Source organism: Sodiomyces alcalophilus, assembly GCF_042370955.1.
Source record: "Sodiomyces alcalophilus JCM 7366 unplaced genomic scaffold ACRALscaffold_1, whole genome shotgun sequence".
NCBI classification, from domain to species: Eukaryota; Fungi; Ascomycota; class Sordariomycetes; order Glomerellales; family Plectosphaerellaceae; genus Sodiomyces; species Sodiomyces alcalophilus.
The window spans coordinates 5,448,215-5,465,375 of record NW_027263532.1 but is presented as its reverse complement, the minus strand read 5'-3'; the positions used below and the strand labels follow the sequence as shown (position 1 = coordinate 5,465,375).

General features: G+C 50.1%; 4 protein-coding genes across 4 annotated transcripts; 2 read left to right on the top strand and 2 right to left on the bottom strand.

Moving 5' to 3' along the window:
* Nucleotides 1-2,168: 2,168 nt before the first annotated feature.
* Nucleotides 2,169-4,193, top strand: ACRALDRAFT_205024 (uncharacterized protein; the record flags this gene model as incomplete). The annotated part of the gene is made up of 17 exons (XM_071021578.1): nucleotides 2,169-2,266; nucleotides 2,337-2,414; nucleotides 2,490-2,506; nucleotides 2,573-2,640; nucleotides 2,670-2,705; nucleotides 2,768-2,788; nucleotides 2,823-2,844; nucleotides 2,923-3,007; nucleotides 3,064-3,166; nucleotides 3,236-3,306; nucleotides 3,336-3,352; nucleotides 3,422-3,503; nucleotides 3,577-3,699; nucleotides 3,746-3,859; nucleotides 3,944-3,978; nucleotides 4,025-4,134; nucleotides 4,185-4,193. 17 exons carry the CDS (start codon nucleotides 2,169-2,171, stop codon nucleotides 4,191-4,193), a joined length of 1,089 nt encoding a protein of 362 aa, XP_070880177.1.
* A 277-nt stretch (nucleotides 4,194-4,470) lies between these two features.
* On the bottom strand, nucleotides 4,471-6,794 carry ACRALDRAFT_205025 (uncharacterized protein; the record flags this gene model as incomplete). The annotated part of the gene is made up of 19 exons (XM_071021579.1): nucleotides 4,471-4,479; nucleotides 4,553-4,575; nucleotides 4,611-4,651; nucleotides 4,696-4,727; nucleotides 4,813-4,982; nucleotides 5,014-5,254; nucleotides 5,293-5,311; nucleotides 5,350-5,402; nucleotides 5,438-5,449; nucleotides 5,517-5,655; nucleotides 5,703-5,804; nucleotides 5,847-5,923; nucleotides 5,969-6,050; nucleotides 6,087-6,227; nucleotides 6,310-6,431; nucleotides 6,470-6,496; nucleotides 6,526-6,560; nucleotides 6,631-6,701; nucleotides 6,754-6,794. The coding sequence occupies 19 exons, from the start codon at nucleotides 6,792-6,794 to the stop codon at nucleotides 4,471-4,473; spliced, it is 1,437 nt and encodes a 478-aa protein (XP_070880176.1).
* A 27-nt stretch (nucleotides 6,795-6,821) lies between these two features.
* On the top strand, nucleotides 6,822-9,614 carry ACRALDRAFT_205026 (uncharacterized protein; the record flags this gene model as incomplete). The annotated part of the gene is made up of 20 exons (XM_071021580.1): nucleotides 6,822-6,826; nucleotides 6,880-7,053; nucleotides 7,150-7,165; nucleotides 7,216-7,484; nucleotides 7,527-7,599; nucleotides 7,700-7,808; nucleotides 7,942-7,970; nucleotides 8,004-8,063; nucleotides 8,191-8,205; nucleotides 8,245-8,327; nucleotides 8,390-8,474; nucleotides 8,606-8,688; nucleotides 8,720-8,754; nucleotides 8,804-8,898; nucleotides 8,939-9,017; nucleotides 9,111-9,204; nucleotides 9,237-9,314; nucleotides 9,343-9,427; nucleotides 9,472-9,540; nucleotides 9,576-9,614. 20 exons carry the CDS (start codon nucleotides 6,822-6,824, stop codon nucleotides 9,612-9,614), a joined length of 1,575 nt encoding a protein of 524 aa, XP_070880175.1.
* Nucleotides 9,615-10,040: 426 nt separating this feature from the next.
* On the bottom strand, nucleotides 10,041-13,877 carry ACRALDRAFT_1045700 (uncharacterized protein). Its single transcript, XM_071015403.1, has 4 exons — nucleotides 13,177-13,877; nucleotides 10,994-13,074; nucleotides 10,727-10,896; nucleotides 10,041-10,617 (listed from the first exon to the last, which is right to left on the bottom strand). The coding sequence occupies exons 1-4, from the start codon at nucleotides 13,643-13,645 to the stop codon at nucleotides 10,530-10,532; spliced, it is 2,808 nt and encodes a 935-aa protein (XP_070880174.1). The 5' UTR covers nucleotides 13,646-13,877; the 3' UTR covers nucleotides 10,041-10,529.
* Nucleotides 13,878-17,161: the final 3,284 nt, after the last annotated feature.

Here is a 17,161-nt window from a genome sequence, read left to right as displayed (position 1 = left end):
TCCCAAAGTCTAGAAAATGTTGTCACTCTGTCCCGGGTGCAGGAGCGTGCATGGCTCACAAAGCAGTCGTGGCAGGTTCAGTGACAGTACGTCGATAAGTCGTCCGATTCGTCGGTTGGTTGAATGCGCTAAAATCGACTGGTGGGGGACGCTGATCGCTTGTTGCTTGCCGCCCTCAGTCACCAGGGGTGGTGAGTAATGATAAATCGAGAAACGTGCAGGAATGCGACAGGACGAAGGTAATCCAGATGCTCTATACACAGCGACTGGTGGTTGAAGGAAGCCGTTCAGACAGATATGCGACGTATCTGGAGATGGATACGAGTCGGGTAAGAGCGATGGGCGAAGTTGAGAGAGCTGGGAACTCGACAGGCGTCGCGAGGCAGCTTGAGCGACCTGACAAAGCGGGAAGCTAGGTCGAGCTGAAGGGATGGGAAAACGAGAATAGAGTAGGGATGCTGCACGGCGTTGTACCCGCACAATGACAATCGGGGTGCCGGCGGCACAGCATGCAGCTGTGGTCGTTGATCTTGATCGTTGGTTTGGGATATTGCGCCCAGGTGGAGTGAAATGGATGGAGGCTAGGGGGGAAAAAAAGGGCAGACGGAGTCAACGGAGCTCTAAGGTGGGACCATCCAAGTCGGAGTAAAATGTCTCAGAGAGGACGCTTCTCTTTTCTCTTTTCCTTCTCCGAGTTTTGATCCTTCTTATCGTATTAGTCGGGCAAGGGAGAGTTGGAGATCAAGGTGGGAGGTCTAGAAGCTGATTTGGGGAAGAGTTGATCGGTGGCTCCCGGTCGGTTTTTGTGCAACTCGGTGCTGGACTACCGGAGGAGAGAAAGGGGGGGGGGGGGGGGGAGGGCGGGTAAGCCAATGGCGACGAAGCAGGGGTTCCCTCAGGGTTGATCTAGTTTGCCTTGTCTACAAAGCAGAACGCACCAAGGAAGACCCTGGTCACGATACAGGTAACCTCTGGCGCTCTAATCAAGAGTGGAGGGACTACGTTGTATGCCATCATGATAGCCCTGGACGTGCGCCTCTCATACCGACCCAATATCGCCAATTTTCCGTGCGTCTGGGTGCCAGGGACAAGGGGCGGTAGAGATATTACGCCACAAAGTGCCGAAGTAGGTATGGTCAGACAGCCTCTCCCCAAATGAAGGTTCCAGTAACCCGACAATATGTAGTGTACAACGAACGAAATAAATTGAGTAAGAGGGGGGAAAGAAAAAATAATAAGAAGGAAAAGAAGAAGAAGGAACGAGAACAAGGGACCTGTATCTACTCCGTACTTCGTAGAGGTTCTTCCTTTTGCGCTCAATCCGAGAAAGGTTCGTTCCAAATTAATGTTCTCAGCATGAGACGCCATCTTGATCGATGGACCACCGCCATCTTCTGCAGCATATACTCTGCGTATATTCGTGGTCCATCCCATTCGTTGTCGGCCATCCGTTGATGACGCCTAATTAGCTACCTAGGGACAGAAAGGGAATGTCGCATCCTTCCGGAACATTGGTGGCCTAGTCTGTCCTTGGGCACGCCACTTCTCAGGTCTATAATACAGCCCCGGAGGCGCCACCAGATGGACTAGATGAGGAGATTTGAGGATGGATGCTTCCTAGGCTGATGCAGGGAGAACTGATGAGACTCGATTGCGGCGGCCTGGCTACGTCGCATATACTTCGTAGTTCCGACGGACATACAACGTACAAAATTTCTCGCGCGTCGGGGCTCATCATGCCAAATGACTGCGAGGACCCGAAGAGGAGGAGTAGCAGAGGGTGATTCAGGTGGATACTGTAGCCCTAGGAGCCTCAATTTTGGAAAATGGGTGGGGGTTTCCCGGGCCTCGTCGTTTCCAATGGTCAGAACCGAGAGAAGATGGCAGCTGGCCCGATGGCTGAGCGGGCTGCCAGCCACATTGTTACTTGTACCGAATTTGCTAGGTGCAGTAGGTACCTACCGACATTACAACGTACAATGTACATATTACTTACCTATGTACCATGCTAAAAGTGGACTGGATACCTAGACGAAGACCCGGTACACTACCCTGCGTCTGCGGCAGCATGGACAGAGCGGAGCGGGAGTGGGGAGCCAGGAAATGACAAGTCGCCCTAACAGGTCGCAGCGGAGCCAGTGACGGGGTTTAAAAGGAAAAGGGGCCCCATGGGGGTTGAGAAGGCTGACGATGCCCAGGGTTACGAAGAGGGGGTGGGATGGCGGCACAAAGCGGATATTAGCAAGATATATGTACATAGTCGTAAGTACACACATACACTTTACTGGTCTTGGGTTAAGGAACTAGGGCGTGGAGTGGTGTGCCTGCGATCTAAGCTCCAATCTTCCCGACGGGCTGGAGAAGGCAATGTTAGGTAAGTACCTACCAGGACATCTAGTGTACAACGTACACATGTCAGTGTAAGGTATCTGTGAATAATGTACATATAGGTTAATAAAAGGTAGTAGGGCACGTGGACTTATACTAAGCCCCCTGACCTGGTATCGTGGAATATTCGTAGAGATATACCTACAACGTAGAGATAAAGACTAGGTAGTTATTGATCGCCCAGGCTGGTTCGCCGTTCCCACTTTCGGGACATGCACAGTACGTTGTAGGTGTACGACGTACCTACAGTGGGTTTGTAAGTGCCTTGGATATGTGCTTAGGCCAGCCTCATGAAGAGACATACATATGTACATAATGTACATACATACCGTTGTATATACCCATAAGGTATACCGTACTAGAATGAATACTTCGTAAGGTGCGGAATAAAGATGCAGAGGTGTGATAGGCAGGCAGTGATCAGCAACCGGTAGGCCGGAATTGCTAGGGCCTCGGGTTTGGCTAATTTAGGGCGATCTTGGTGTTCTATGAGGAAGAAAGAAAGAAGCCAAGCTGCCTAGTGGTCGGCAACAGGGAAGCGCCATGCCGATGATGAGGTCGATTATTGCTTTTTCAGCTCGCTTTCCCAGACCCCTGCCTTGCTCCCTGTTCGGCAGGAGTGGCACCTTTAAGCCGCCCCGTCGGATGGATCCAAATGATGCAATTAGTAGGTAGGCGCAAAAGGACCTTGATACATGAGGCCTTTACTATCCGTAATTCTGCCTGGGCCGTTGGTTATGCTAGTCTTGAAGTTGGTTACCTAAAAGTCAATGTTGCAGTGGGTGCTACCTGAGTTTAGTTGGGCTTTCCGCATATTATGTATGTACGTTGTACCCACCACCCTTAGATTGTGGCTCCGCAAAGGCTCCGGCAGGTTTTGACTTTCAACGTGTACGAATATGTATGTACAACCTACTTGTAGTGTACGCTGTATGCAAATGCACGAGGCTTCAAATGCACACTAGTGGTCGTGGCGGGATGTTACGAATTCCTCGGAAATTTTGCTTAGTGACTGTACCAGCTCGATTGCTAGCTCGTTGCGTGCCGAAGGCTGTCGGAGGCAGGGATGGGGACATTAGGAGCAATCGAACCCCATTGGAAGTCGAAGTAAAAACGTCCGAGCCCTGCCGTAGCAAGATAAGGGGATTCCCGGATCGCTCGGGAGTGACCACATCCGTGTTTTCAAAGTTCAGAACCGTCTCAGGTCACCCAACTGCCACATAGAAGGGCGAGCCTGAAGACGGGGTCAGGAATGGCTGCAGCAACCATCGTTGATACAACTTTCGTGCCGACTGGGCGACATTCAGCAAGGTAAGTTGTAGCCAGTACAACGTAGGTAGGTAACTGGATGGAACAGCCCTCGGGCCCACCTAACCCATTTACGTTGTACCTTTCAACTTGCGTCACGATTCCCAGCTAGAAACGAGACGAGACGACTGGCGGCATATTTCATGGCTTGGCCAAGCAGACGGTGGGAAATAACGTCGTATGTATAGGTACTTTGTAATTGCGATTGTACAACGTACAACGTACGTTGTACATCTTACCAGACCAGGTGCTGGGGGTTGGCATGCAATGTAACGCAGCGATGTGACCCTACGAGATTCGATACACCGGCCGCTGCTGCTGACTGCAGATTGCACCAGGATGTCGCGACCCTCCTGGGACTTTGACCGAGAGTCTTTCTTTGTCAAAGGTCAAAAGAGATGGGATGACCCGAGCCAGTGGCGTCTGTCCAATCCCCGCGTGTGCCCTCGAGAATTCCTACCTACATACATACAACGTACACTGACCAGAGAACATGAGAGCTTTTTATACCTACCTACGTACATACCGCTGTACAACGTACGTACGTTGTATAGACACGAAATGCTGGCCACTTTACTGTCCCTTTTCTTCAAGGTACCTTACGAAGTACATTCAGTTGAGGCTCGGCTTTATTTTTAACATCTCTCCCACCCAGCTATTCGGGCGAGGTGGTATATTTTATTTCCGTATGCAGGATTGGCCTATATTGCTTGTACCCGGAAAATAGGTGGGTAAGGGATGCATGCTTTGACATACGTTGTAATATTCCCTGAATCACAGAATCTGGTACGTTGCACGTGGTATAGTGGCTAGACATATGTACAACGTACAACGTACAACGTAGGTATGTAGACACAGCTATCAAGCAAATATACCTACCTACACCGTATAACACCATGCCTATAGGTACTCACTCGTAGGTGGGGTACATTTTTTCGACATTTGTGTCGACTTACTGTATGTACACGTATGTATGTACTCTCGCTATCTTCTCGCCACGCGCATATTTCTGGGCCCCAACATTTACCTACCTATGTACGATGACATATGGTGTTAAAAATCCTCTTAGTGTTGCTGATGAGTCGCTATCTACACGTGTACAGATATATAACGTACACATAGATCTAGGTAGACGCCATCACTGCTGCTCGTCTTACTGGCTCTGACTTGGGCTTCTTCGGGTGGCTCCGAGTAACAAGACAAACTTTTGGGTCGCAACGGAGAGTGCCGGCACTTCCAGCTTTCCCCGTTTTGTCGGACGGCACATTCTTCAACCTCCGACGTACCTACCACGTTGCATGTACAGCTACAACGTACATATGTATATGTACATATGTTGTAATGGATTGACGCAGGTGCATCCAAAGATCTGCCAGCACTGAAGGTTTTCATCTACCCCCTGTCCTTGTGCCCTGCGCCTGGACCCGGGGTTGGGGGAAGAATGCCAGCGACGGCCCGCGCTAACCAAAGTCAGATGAACCGCGGGATCCTGCAAGGCCTGGCCGACCTCGAAGGTAGCGGCGGCCTGTTTACCTAAAATACCCGCCTCGCTAATTTTCTAATGTGGAGACAGTCACGTTCGAGAAAGAACTTGACCCTCCAACGCCATCGCGCTCTAGGATGCGCATGATATCAACAGCGACAGCTACCTACCCTGGGTCAATCTTCTGCGCCCGCACGCAACCAGCGCATCGATACCTCTTGGACTAGCAACTCAGCCGAACCCTCTCATTTAGCGTACCATCGAAGTCTGCTACGGTGATATTCACCGAACTCGGAGCTTCCCGGACGCGATATTAGGTACGCTACTTCGAATTGACTTGTATTCCCTTCTCCTCTGGCAGGAGGCCCTTAGAGTCGTTCCAATCGAATAGAATTCTTAATTCAGCGCCCAACTGCCATTGCAGAATAGCGGCCGTGTGTCTGGCTGGTTCCCTTGCCGCTTCGACGTTTGTATCACTTTACACATGGATGACTTGTCGCACTTGCAGGGCATCTTACTCTACTGCATCTGATAGGGTTTGTTGTCGGCCGTGGCCGCATGCCATGCCTCTCTCTCTCTGCCGCCCGCTGGCGAACTACCCCAGTCGGACGCATTTGGCAAAGAACTGGAACACACACTTCGCATACGGGGTTTATGTAAACGTGACTATCCTAGGTAGGAATAGACAGGAGCGGGAATCTTGGCGGTGCGATTGCGGAGCTTCCCGATTCTCGACGTCTTTGTCTGAGGAAGAGTGCGTGCGGGGCCATCGGCTAGGGTCGATCACACTCGGAGAAGGAATGGACCGGGCATGGGACGACTAGACGCCGGCAACTGGGTAATTAGGACCGGGTGTGCTCTGAGCTTCTTTCTTAAGTCTCCGAAGCGTGGGGAAAGTGGAATTCACCGACGGGGAATGGAACACTGCCATGGGGCCGCATTGGTGTGCGAACAAGAGGCAAAGTGATGGAGAGCTGGATAGGCTATTGATAATAAGAAGCATGTGCGAAGTAATTTACGAAGCATCATGCTGCGGGTACCAACTGAACTGATATCGTGCAGTGCGTGGCCCTGCAAAAGTCCCGGGGCGATTTTTTTGACTGTCAATGCGTATACGTTGTACGTTGTACATGCGTTGTAGTGGTGGCGGTGGGGTGGATTGTTCGATATCCTCGGAATCCTTGCTCAATGACTGTACGACGACTCGGACGCACTGGAACAAATCCCAAGCATATTGGCAGTGCATGCCTACCTACATACGTTGTAGTATGTTATAGGTCAAAGGCTGACCGTGTTGTCGAAGAGCAAGTCGGTGGGCTCTCCGAGTGGTTGAATCAGGTACCCACTGGTGTCTCCGTCCTGCAACGTGGGTGCTCACAACCTGCGGAGGTTGGTGCGTGGAATATTCCTACCGGCTCCCCGCAGATACACTACAACGTACATAGACCCACTAGGAAGATGGAAATGGCTAGGTACTGTACGACGTAGTCCGTACAATGTACGTTGTAGATACCAAAAGTCGCTACAAAAATGTCTAGAATTCCATATAGGTACGCTGTATAATCATGCCTCACGTCAATTCCCGAATCTTGTTAAAGGGAAAAGGTGGCGACATATGAAGTGTGTATGTACAACCCACTGTATGATGTAGATCCGTAAGACACGAGGTCACTGGTACTATAAAGGTCCGTGCGTCCTAGCAGGCGTCCGGAGGCCGTTGGGACCGAATGCGAAGGTATTTGCCCGCTACCAGTCATCATCAGAAATTCTCTCGAATGCTGGGTCGTTGTCATGCGCCAAACGCACGGCAGAAGGACACGACCCTGGCCTTACAGTTACATAATTTTCCCCGCACAAGACTCAGACAAGCGTAGGTACAGTGGCTCAGCAATAATTTCGACGGATTTCTACCTTTAACGCGTATACTAATAGTGGGGAGTTGTTAAGAATCCGTCGGAATTTTTGCCCAGTGACTGTATGTACTTCGTATGCAGGCAGTTAAGAGGCCAGGTCTTCCTGTTGCCGACATTTTCTAGAAGGTGAGTCGAGGTATTCAGAGAACGAAATACAGTGTACAGTCATTTCGTGGGACCTTGACCCCACCTCACCTGAATTCGCGACATGATCATTCGGCCGAGTTGTTCTGTATTCGTCGAGCCCACCAGACCTCAATCTGTCCGCGACAGCAGCTTGGGGCGCTAACTCCTTGTAATTTGACCCGACGAAGTACAGTACAGTGCTACGAAGTACCTACGAAAGAGGGGCTTCGGCACTTCAAATCAACGCCCAATAGCGACGAATGGGCGTGTTATCAGGACTAGAGTTGCAGACAGAATCGAGGTCTGAGGTCTCCCAAGATATACAAGTTACCCAAGGCATTCCATGTGCCAAGCACCCATCGTAGGTACATCACCAGACAAGTCTTCGGATAAGGATGAGGATAATATAAAGAACGCTATCTATGGGCGGCCCAGAAGACTGATCTAGTAGGGACTACGGTAAGGGAACAACGTGATTAAGAAAGAAACGGTACACAACGAGGCCATTGACAAGATTGAGGAGGAAAGGAATGGGGAAGAAAAAAAAAGAAGAAGAAAAAGGTCGAATAACAGAGGAGCGTACCAGCGACGTGCAAGAGTCACGTCGCACGCATACGTTGTAATTACGACAGGGCCAGGGCCCTACTTCGTAGTATTTGTTAATATTATCGTAGCATTATGGCAGCCTTATGTTCCATCAGGCTACTAGTCGTGCCAGGTGAGCTGCGAGGATCCTGACCGACAAATCCTTCGTTGGTCTAGGTAGTAATTTTAATGATGCAAAGCACAACGTATTCAAACCGAGCAAGTCCATGATTCCCCTCTCGATTGCCACGGACCTCACCGTGACCTGCGTCACGTCCACTACCCACCTCTCGAAATTGATTAATCGCGGAGAATTTTCAACATAGCCGATTTCGGACGTAGAAGGACTAAAAGAAGACGCGAGCTCGTCCCGTTCCCACCATATAGCTAACGTTCCACCACGTGCATAATTAATCCATCGTCGTCGTTGCACGGTTCAAGTCCCAGCAAATTGGGTACATACGCAGGCTCATGGACCAGGCCACGAACCTGTTCCCCCCATACATTCCGAGCACTCTGCGCATGTGCAGTTACCTATCTAGTGTATATATCCGCCGAAACGTCTTATGTCTCGTCTCGAGTGCAGGAAAGCAAGGCGGTTATCACTGAACATGATAGGCCGACGCTGCTTGCATGCAATGTCGGAGAACGGCAACAATGAATTGTCTAACGTACTCCAATTTTCTTTCAAAAAAAGAAAGGTAGGAAAAGCAAGGAAAAGAAGGGACGAAGGAACGGGAAAAAAAAAACTTGCGCATTTATGCGCACGGCCCTCTAAAATCTTCAGATGACAGATAATGAGACTAAATGGTTGCAGATGGCGCTGATCGGCCTGAGCATCCCACATGAGATCCCTGGGGTGCGTGGGGATATTCAGGGGCAAGGGTCAGTCAGACATCAACCACGAGATGACAAGGGCATTACGGAGGCGCTACTACTTAGAGGGCAAGGGTTGCGACTTCTTCCCGTAGCGCATCTACGTTGTACAACGTACATGCAGGTACAATATGTACTTCGTACATATGTAGTGTACAACGTACTCTACCTACTACCAATTTCGCCAACATTTTCTTCGTTCTCATCTCTTTTTCTTCCGTCTGTCTTAACAGGGAATCCAAAAACAGAAAGGAAAAAGAAAACTGAAATGACAATGCGCTCCAATTCGATTATGCCATCCCGCAAACTGACCATTTCGGATAGCACTGAGCGTATTTGTACGTTGTACATGAAAGTCACTAGGCACATAAGCAAAAGTTCCGAAATTTCCAATCTATGCCAGAGCTCTACAACAACGCACAACGTATGAGTTGCGCAGTTCCGGGTACTTCCTCTAAAAGCTTGTGTAATAACATTCGACCTTGAACTTTCCGAGGCCTCTACGGAGCCATTGTACAACGGACTGTGGGCACTTAGAACTCCCTCTGAAGAGCAAGCAACAATGAGAAGCGCGAGGCAACCAAAGCCCGTTTATTGATAGACTGTCCATCTACATGTATACACAGCAACTTGCAGTAAGACGTCAGACTTGCAAGAGACAAGCTTACATATTGAAATCCTTTCAGACGGCCTTTTCAGGAGATCAAACAACAGGCTCCGCGCCGCTTACCTTATGCATGCAAGGTACGTGCGTTGTACAACGTACATTGGCACGTCGACTTGATGTGTCAGCGATATCTGACCAACCAGAGCTTTCCAAGCCAGTACCTACTTCGTACCGTACCTATGGAGTACAAGTACGTGTAATTACAACGTATTCTGGTGGGCAAATACAGATAAGAGACAACCCAGATCGCCCCCTTGATTCCCCTTGATTTGGTCTCGACCTTGAGATTTCCAACCAAAATGATGTCATCAGTAGGTATGTACTTCCTTCGCACTGGCACTGGTCATCGACGCACATGTTTGCATCATCAGGTATATTAGAGGAGCGATCTAGTGACGCCTTCAAACCCAAGTGCCTTTCACTCCCTGGTTGCCCAGGAACCTCGCTCCGGCAGCCGGCGGACCGCGTAAGGAAACCCAAAACTGTCCTTAAGGGACTGGCAGAGTATTCGTAGACGCTCATGGCCTAGCACTAGAGAATCGACCTTGCCCAGGATTCCCTGCCTATCTGTTGGGCATGGCCCCTCGCGTAAACGGCCCGGAAAACGCCACACAGACGCATCTTACTCTCTCGGTCAATGTCTGGTGCTTGCTCAGTGTGTATAACGACGTTTATCGCTGCTCCGGCCATAGTCGCCTGGCTATCTCGCCGGTTGTTTCAGAGCCTGTGATTCGAGCAGGAGAGGTCAGATATAAGGACCTTCAGCTAACGCACTAGGGAACATGGTGAGCGATAGGGTTAATGAAGGGAGACACAACGGAGAGTTTGTCTAGCAATTGCGATGGAAGCAACAGGGACTGATGGAAGCAACAGGGACTGGGCGTGAAGCCGGAATTGGTCGAATTTGAACTGACTGTCTTCAAGAGAATATATGTGCTAGTATCAGACAACTACATACACAGGAATGTAATGAGGGGATGCAGGGTTATCCTAGACTACAACACCTCGACTCCATTCAGATGGAACATCTATTCTGGTCGAAGCAGTCTGCCAGATGTCAACAGCATCCTGGTAACTTCTACCGTACCTGTTCTCGACAGGTCAAATTGCCAACACCAAGACGAGAGCAAGGCCTGAAAAAAGATGTACATATAATAAAATAAAAGACGGCGCAAGCGATGTCTCATAGGCGACTCTCAATCGCCACATAGTGTTCCAGGCCTGGCCACTGCGAATCAGGCCAGACAAGCCGAACGGCATCCCAGATATGACTAGATGGCGAGGGAGGCGGAAGATGTCAGTGACGACCGACCAAGAAGAGGGCGGGGGAGTGATGGAGATGCGGGAACAGGCTGTTGGGAATGATGCATGCGCACGTACCTCACGTGGAGAATCTCAAGTCCATCCTTAACCTCCTGCGGAAGATCCCTGACGTCCTTGCGGTTGTGCGCCGGCAGCAGCACAGTCTTGACTCCGGCCCGCATGGCGCCGATGAGCTTCTCCTTGATGCCGCCGACGGCGGTGACTCGGCCACGGAGAGAAATTTCGCCCTAGAGGATTGCAAAGCATGCCCACGTTAGAAAAAGAGTCAAAGGAAAAAGAAGAAATGTTGCGGAAGTCTCCGTGCCAGAACCATCAAACACTTACCGTCATGGCCATGGTGGGGGGAACAGTCTTCCCGGAGAAGAGAGAAATCAACGCGATAGCCTGGGCGATGCCGCTGCTAGGACCGTCCTTGGGAATGGACCCAGACGGACAATGCACGTGGATACTCCGGTCTTTCATGATGTTGACCGAGGGGTCCGGGGTCAGGCCGAGCTCGAAGGCGTGGGCCTTGACCCAAGTAAGAGCCACCTCTACGCTCTCCTTGAGCACATCGCCCAGCTTCCCGGTAAGCTGCAGGCGGCCGTCGCCGGGCATATCGGCCACTTCAATGAAGAGAATGCTCCCGTTTCCACCCGAGCTGTAAGCGACCAGGCCGGTGACGATGCCCGGACGGCTCGTCTTCTCCGCGATTTCCTCCTCGAACTTTTCGATGCCCAGGATGGCTTCGATGTCGTCCACCGTCAACTGCGGCCTGTATGACTCGAGTTGGCCGCTATCCTTGGCCTCGGCGTACTCGACCGCCTTGGCGCGGCAGACGGACCCCAGCTCGCGCTCCAGGTTCCGGACGCCCGACTCCCGCGTATACGACTCGATGACCTTGGACACCACTTCTGGGCTGAAGGTGATCTGGTCCTCGGAAAGGCCGTTGACCCGGATCTGCTTGGGAATGAGGTGCTGCATAGAAATATGTCGCTTCTCCAGAGTCGTGTAGCCCGGTAGATAGATGGTCTCCATGCGATCTAGGAGCGGCGCCGGGATGGTATCGAAACTATTGGCAGTCGCGATGAAGAGGACTTTGCTCAGGTCGATGGGAATGCTGATGTAGTGGTCCGTGAACGTGCTGTTCTGCTCCGGGTCCAGCACCTCGAGCATGGCCGCCGACGGATCGCCGTGCATGTTGGACATGCCCAGCTTATCAATCTCGTCCAGGAGGAAGACCGGGTTCGCCACCCCGACCTTTCGCAGACCCTGTACAATCAGCCCGGGCATGGCGGCTACGTAGGTTCTGCGATGACCTCGAATCTCGGCTTCGTCTCGCACGCCGCCGAGGGAAATCCTGTGGAATTTTCTGCCGAGGGCGGTCGCTATTGACTTGGCTAGACTTGTCTTCCCAACGCCCGGCGGACCCACGAGGAGCATGATGGGCGACTTGTCGGTCATGCGGCGCGACTTGAGGGCGTCTAGCTTGGCAAGGGGGTTGGGCTTGTCGCCAACCGGTGTCCGCGGATCAGGGGAGCCTTCGGCGGCGTCATTCGTGGCGGCGTTTCCGGTAGCGGCAGCCTCCTCCTCGGCCTTCTTGATCTGCTCGTCGACTTCGTCATTGACGGACTGCTTGAGCCTCAGAACCGCAAGGTACTCTACTAGCCTCTTCTTGACCTTGTCCAAGCCGTAATGGTCTTGGTCTAGCTGCTTTCGCGCCCTGGCCAGTGTATCAGGCCCCAGGCGGTCCTCGGTCACCGCAGACCAGGGAACTTCGGCGAGGACGTCGAGCCAGGTCCTCGTGACCTGATACTCCTGATTCCCCGGCATCATCTTCTTAAGCCGCCGGAGCTCCCGGTCCGCCATCTTGGCAGCGTCCGGGGGCAGCCGGGCGGCATCGAGCTTCTTGCGCAGCTCGTCCAGCTCGTTCGGCTCTTGGTCGTCGTCCTGGTCAGGGCCCATGCCGCTGGCAGCGCCGGGTGGGAAGAAGCCGTTGGGCGGCACGGGCATGCCGTTGGAGCGAGAGCGTTGCCTGAATTGGGGCAGCTTATCCAGCACTTGGACAGGCACGTTCGTGATGGAGGTGATTTTGAAGTTGTTCCTGAGGCCCCCAACTTGCCGATCCAGCAGCTCAATGACTTTGGCGAGACGGACCTTGACGTCGAGAGCGGCAAGGACCTCGAGTTTCTGTTCGTAGGATGCTTCGACAATGTTGGCCATGAAGTCGGCGAGGGAACCCGCATCCTGGACCTCTTTTTTCATGATGAATAGCTCGAGTCGTCGAATGAGGATCGGCGAGAGGCCAGGATTGTCGGCAGAACGGGGCACGGGAAGGAGGGAAGAAACGCGCAGGGCGAGCACCAGTTCGCGGGACCGGAGCTTAAGAAGCGAGAAGAGTTCTTGGACTTGCTGATCCATTGAGACTATAGGACACAGGGGACGGGAGGAAAAATGTCCCTTCGCATCAGTACTGGCAAACCACACAAGGGGAGAAGCCGGACAGAAGATGATTATCATGTACGTACCTTGTTCAGGGAAGTGCGTCACTTTCGCCTCGAAGGATGGACGCTCCTGGGTGATCTTCTCGACACGGACTCTCGAAACGCCCTCGACACGTAGGGCAAACTCGGCGGTACCGCGGCCTTCGATGCCGGTGATACGAGCGGCGACGCCATAGTTGAAGAGGTCGTCCTTGGTCGCGGTGGCCGGGTCAACGCGCTTTATCTGGGACTCGTCTATGGGCTCTCCGTTGTTGATGAGCAGCTGGCCGTTGGGGCCGACAAAGGGTGACGCGACTGGGACGCAAGCTATGGGGACATTGTCGACGCGCTCGTTGGGGCCAGCCGCTGCGGCGCGAGTGTAAACGTTGGCGAGGAGAGCTGGGATGTCGGGACGGGAGGCAGAGACGGTAATGCGCTGAGTAATGCCGGGAAGGAGGATGGTTCCCCGTGCGAGGGGTATTACGGGAAGAGTGGTTGTCTTTGGTGGCGCCATGGATCAATAAACGGCTTACAGCCGGTCGGTCGGTTAGTCGGTCGGGTCGTCTCGTGGCGTAGCAAGATGGAAGAGATTACGGCTCGGGAGAAGAGTGTTTGGAGGTCGCCGTCGTTGTTCGGTTGATCAATGATGCTATAATTATTACGAATACAATAAAGGAAGCTGGAAAGTAGTATTAGAGGGACGTAACGGATAGATGTCGTTCAAAAAGCTGGTTCGAGGGGTTCGAGGGGAGAGAGAGAGAAGGACAGTTTCGATGCGGAGGTTCGTTCACGTTAATTAGTATTATTCGCCGTTGCTCGGGTGGGTCGGGATAGACAGCGGACAAATTAGTGGGTAGTAGTGAAGCTCGGACTCAGCTGCCGAAGCCGGGGTGTGATTCTACAGTGGTCGTTGGTGGGAGGACCGACTGGAGGTGAGCGTGTGACTTCGTAGATTGGTCTGGACGCCCATGGTTGTGGGTACCTCTTATCAGTGCCGAGGCAAATCTACAACGTACATACATCCATCTCCTCCGGTTTGCCAACTCTAGGTACGGTGTAAGTGAGCCGGCTTGGGGTAAGCTTGTAATCATCGTAGAAACTGTTGGAATCCACCTTGGTTATTGTTTTTCCTCTTCATCCAGCTTCTTAAACCCAGAAGGTGGAAAAATAAAATGAACGTTTGGTTCCGAGACTTACTAAGGGTGCGTTCGACAATTTCATCTAGTTAGCAGCTTTTTATCTAGCTTTTTATATAAGTGACTTTATAGCTAAGACACTAAAACGGCGCCGGTCCTTTTCCATGATATACCCTATTATACAGGAATACGAGTATATTATCGGTTAAATATCGAGCCGATCCGTATAATACAGAGTCTTATATTTCTAATATAGAAACCATCGTTTTTTGCTATAGTAGAGTATTATAGTGACTTCTAATTATATCGATATAGCTGGCCTAGGTTCTATTAGCGTAGAAAAGGTTATAGAAGGGTCCCTTAGTAATATATCTGTTCCGGTCTTTCGCGATAACGAGTCGTAGTTAAATAATCAGGATATTAACTAGGAGCCTATATAGGATATCGAAGGGGCGCCGTAATTCGCTTAAGGGAAAGAGACCACCGAGTTAGACGACTCTGCCGACGATAATATATCCGAAGACGATAAGAATACCTAAAATACCACCTTATAGGGCTGTTCTAAGTCCTAGGCCGATACCTTTTCGTCCACTAAGTAGTCTACTCGAGTAGTTTAAAAGGATTATATCGAATATCGATTCTTTAAGCTTGTGGTTACCGTATATCACGATAACGCCTTATTCGCGACTAGTAATAAGAGGTTAGCTAAGTAGCGAGCCTTAGTTATGATCCTACCGGAGCTATAAGAGGCGTATTGTTATAGGTTTTGTGTGAGGAGTGAAGAGAGTCGTTAAGACTATAATAAGAACAGGTCACGAAGCTGACCTTAGGGGGGAATGATTATAAGATTATTCGTTAAGCCCCTCTAACTTAGGACTTAACGGGAAACACCTTACTTAAGGGCTAATAACTATCCTCCCTAGGATTAGTATATAATAACCTAAGGCTCTAAGATAATAGGTCTTAGGCTAACTTAATAGTCCTAAAATATAACTCGGTCCTAAATATCTCCTAGGGTTAACCTTAGGCCGGTTCCGGGTTCCTAATATATTCCTTACCGCCCCTAAATCCTATCCGACCCCCTTAAATAGAATATCCCTGATATTACGCCCCTCCTTCTAAGGCTCCTATCCACGGGAGCCGGTAACCGTTACTAGTCCGGACCCGTCTATTAATCTATCCCGACCTAGGGACGGGCAGGCCGGCCTAAACCCTACTTATCGGGGCCACTAACTCCCTCCTTATCTATCTAAGCTAAACTAGATATCCCCGTTAACCTGGCCTAACCTTCCTTTAATTAATCCTATCCTCCTTATATAGTATAACCGTAATCCTTATAAACCGGGAGACCCTATTATCTTTAGATAAAGTATAACTCTCCTAGGTCCCCTTATTTATCACTACTATTACGACTATACCCTAATAAAGCCCCGAGCGCTCTGGCCAGGGCCCCTCCGATAAAGGGCTTTAGTCTAGATAAACTATAATTCTAAAGGCAGGTATTATATCGGTAAATAATAGCACTTATAGGTAGTAAACCGTAGTCCTTATTGCTTTAGTAATCCTCTAGGACTCCTTTTATCCACTCTTCTTATACTGCTACTATTATTAAGGCGGCCTAAGATATATATATAAAGGGCCTATCCTAAATAAAGCCTGTTACGATATAGTCCTAAATAATAAAGAACTTACCTTATTTCCTTTATCGCCCTCTCGCGACTTATCTAGCTTAAGGCCGGGTAATAATAAGGCGTGATATTTATCGTGAATATTAATAATAATAGAGCCCCTCCGTAGACGCGTGTTCTATAATAGCACCCTAGACGCGCCCTTTATTAACTAAATAACCGTATCGTAGAAACCTATAATAGGTAATCGTATCTAGGTAAAAGGGGAAGGAGTAATATAAGTAGGGCCTATATTAGGTTATACGCCTATACTGGTATAGGACTTTTCTGTCTGCCTAACTCGTCTTATTATTTTTCCTTTTCCTTACCTATTCTTATTTACCTATCTATAATAATAATAACGCTATTACTATTAATAGTAAGTTATCCGCCCCCGTCTATACTAAGGGTATTAACTTATCTTATCGACTCTTTATTAGGGTATGTATTATCTTTATATGGTTCCGTGTATTGTATATAGGAACGCGGGCGGCTTAGGGTCCGGCTAATATCATGGTAGATTATTATTATTATTATTAATATTAATAATAATAATAACACTATTATATAAGTATCGTGTCCCTTTTAGGGGAAATTAAGGCTAACCTATAGTATTCGAAGCAGACTATCGTATAATAGCGCCCCTATCCTATAAGAAGGGTAAAAAGTCCGGCGCGGCCGGTAAAAATAATAAGTATAGCGGTAAAAAGTCCGACGCGGTCGGTAATAAGTCTACCTAGGTAGCGCCTAAGGTTATCGATAAGGGTATAACTAAGACTACTAGGAAGAAGGCCCGGCGAGCGGCTTAGCGGGCTTAGGCTAAGGCTAAGGTAGCGGTAGCGGCGGCTGCTTTTAAGTAGTAGCTGTTATAGTAAAAGCAGTAATAATAGCCTGACTTATTATCCGAGTCGTTATCGGATTCGAGCTCGGAATTAAGCTCTGTTTCGTTATCTTCTTCCTTCTCGGAGGATAAAGCTATTAAGTAGCTAGTTACGGCGGCAGCTCTAGCTAGATAACCTGCGCTAGTCGGGACTATCGAGTAGCTAGTTACTACGGTAGCTCCGGTTACTAAGTCGACCGGCCCTCCCCTTTTAGAGAGCGATAGCTTATCCGACGGTGCTCCTAAGTACCTTAACGCTCTAGAGGGTATCCTTAACTATATTAGCGAGGATATCGTTATAGGCGGTAATGCCGATAAAGCCACCGTCTTTAATAAGGAGGAGGCTT

Excerpts from the sequence above, each read along its gene's own strand:
- ACRALDRAFT_1045700 (XM_071015403.1), bottom strand. The coding sequence starts at position 13,645 with ATGGCGCCACCAAAGACAACCACTCTTCCCGTAATACCCCTCGCACGG. Across the intron at positions 13,075-13,176 it reads GACGCACTTCCCTGAACAAG|TCTCAATGGATCAGCAAGTC; the intron begins GTACGTACATGA and ends TGTGTCCTATAG. Across the intron at positions 10,897-10,993 it reads CCCCCACCATGGCCATGACG|GGCGAAATTTCTCTCCGTGG; the intron begins GTAAGTGTTTGA and ends GCAATCCTCTAG.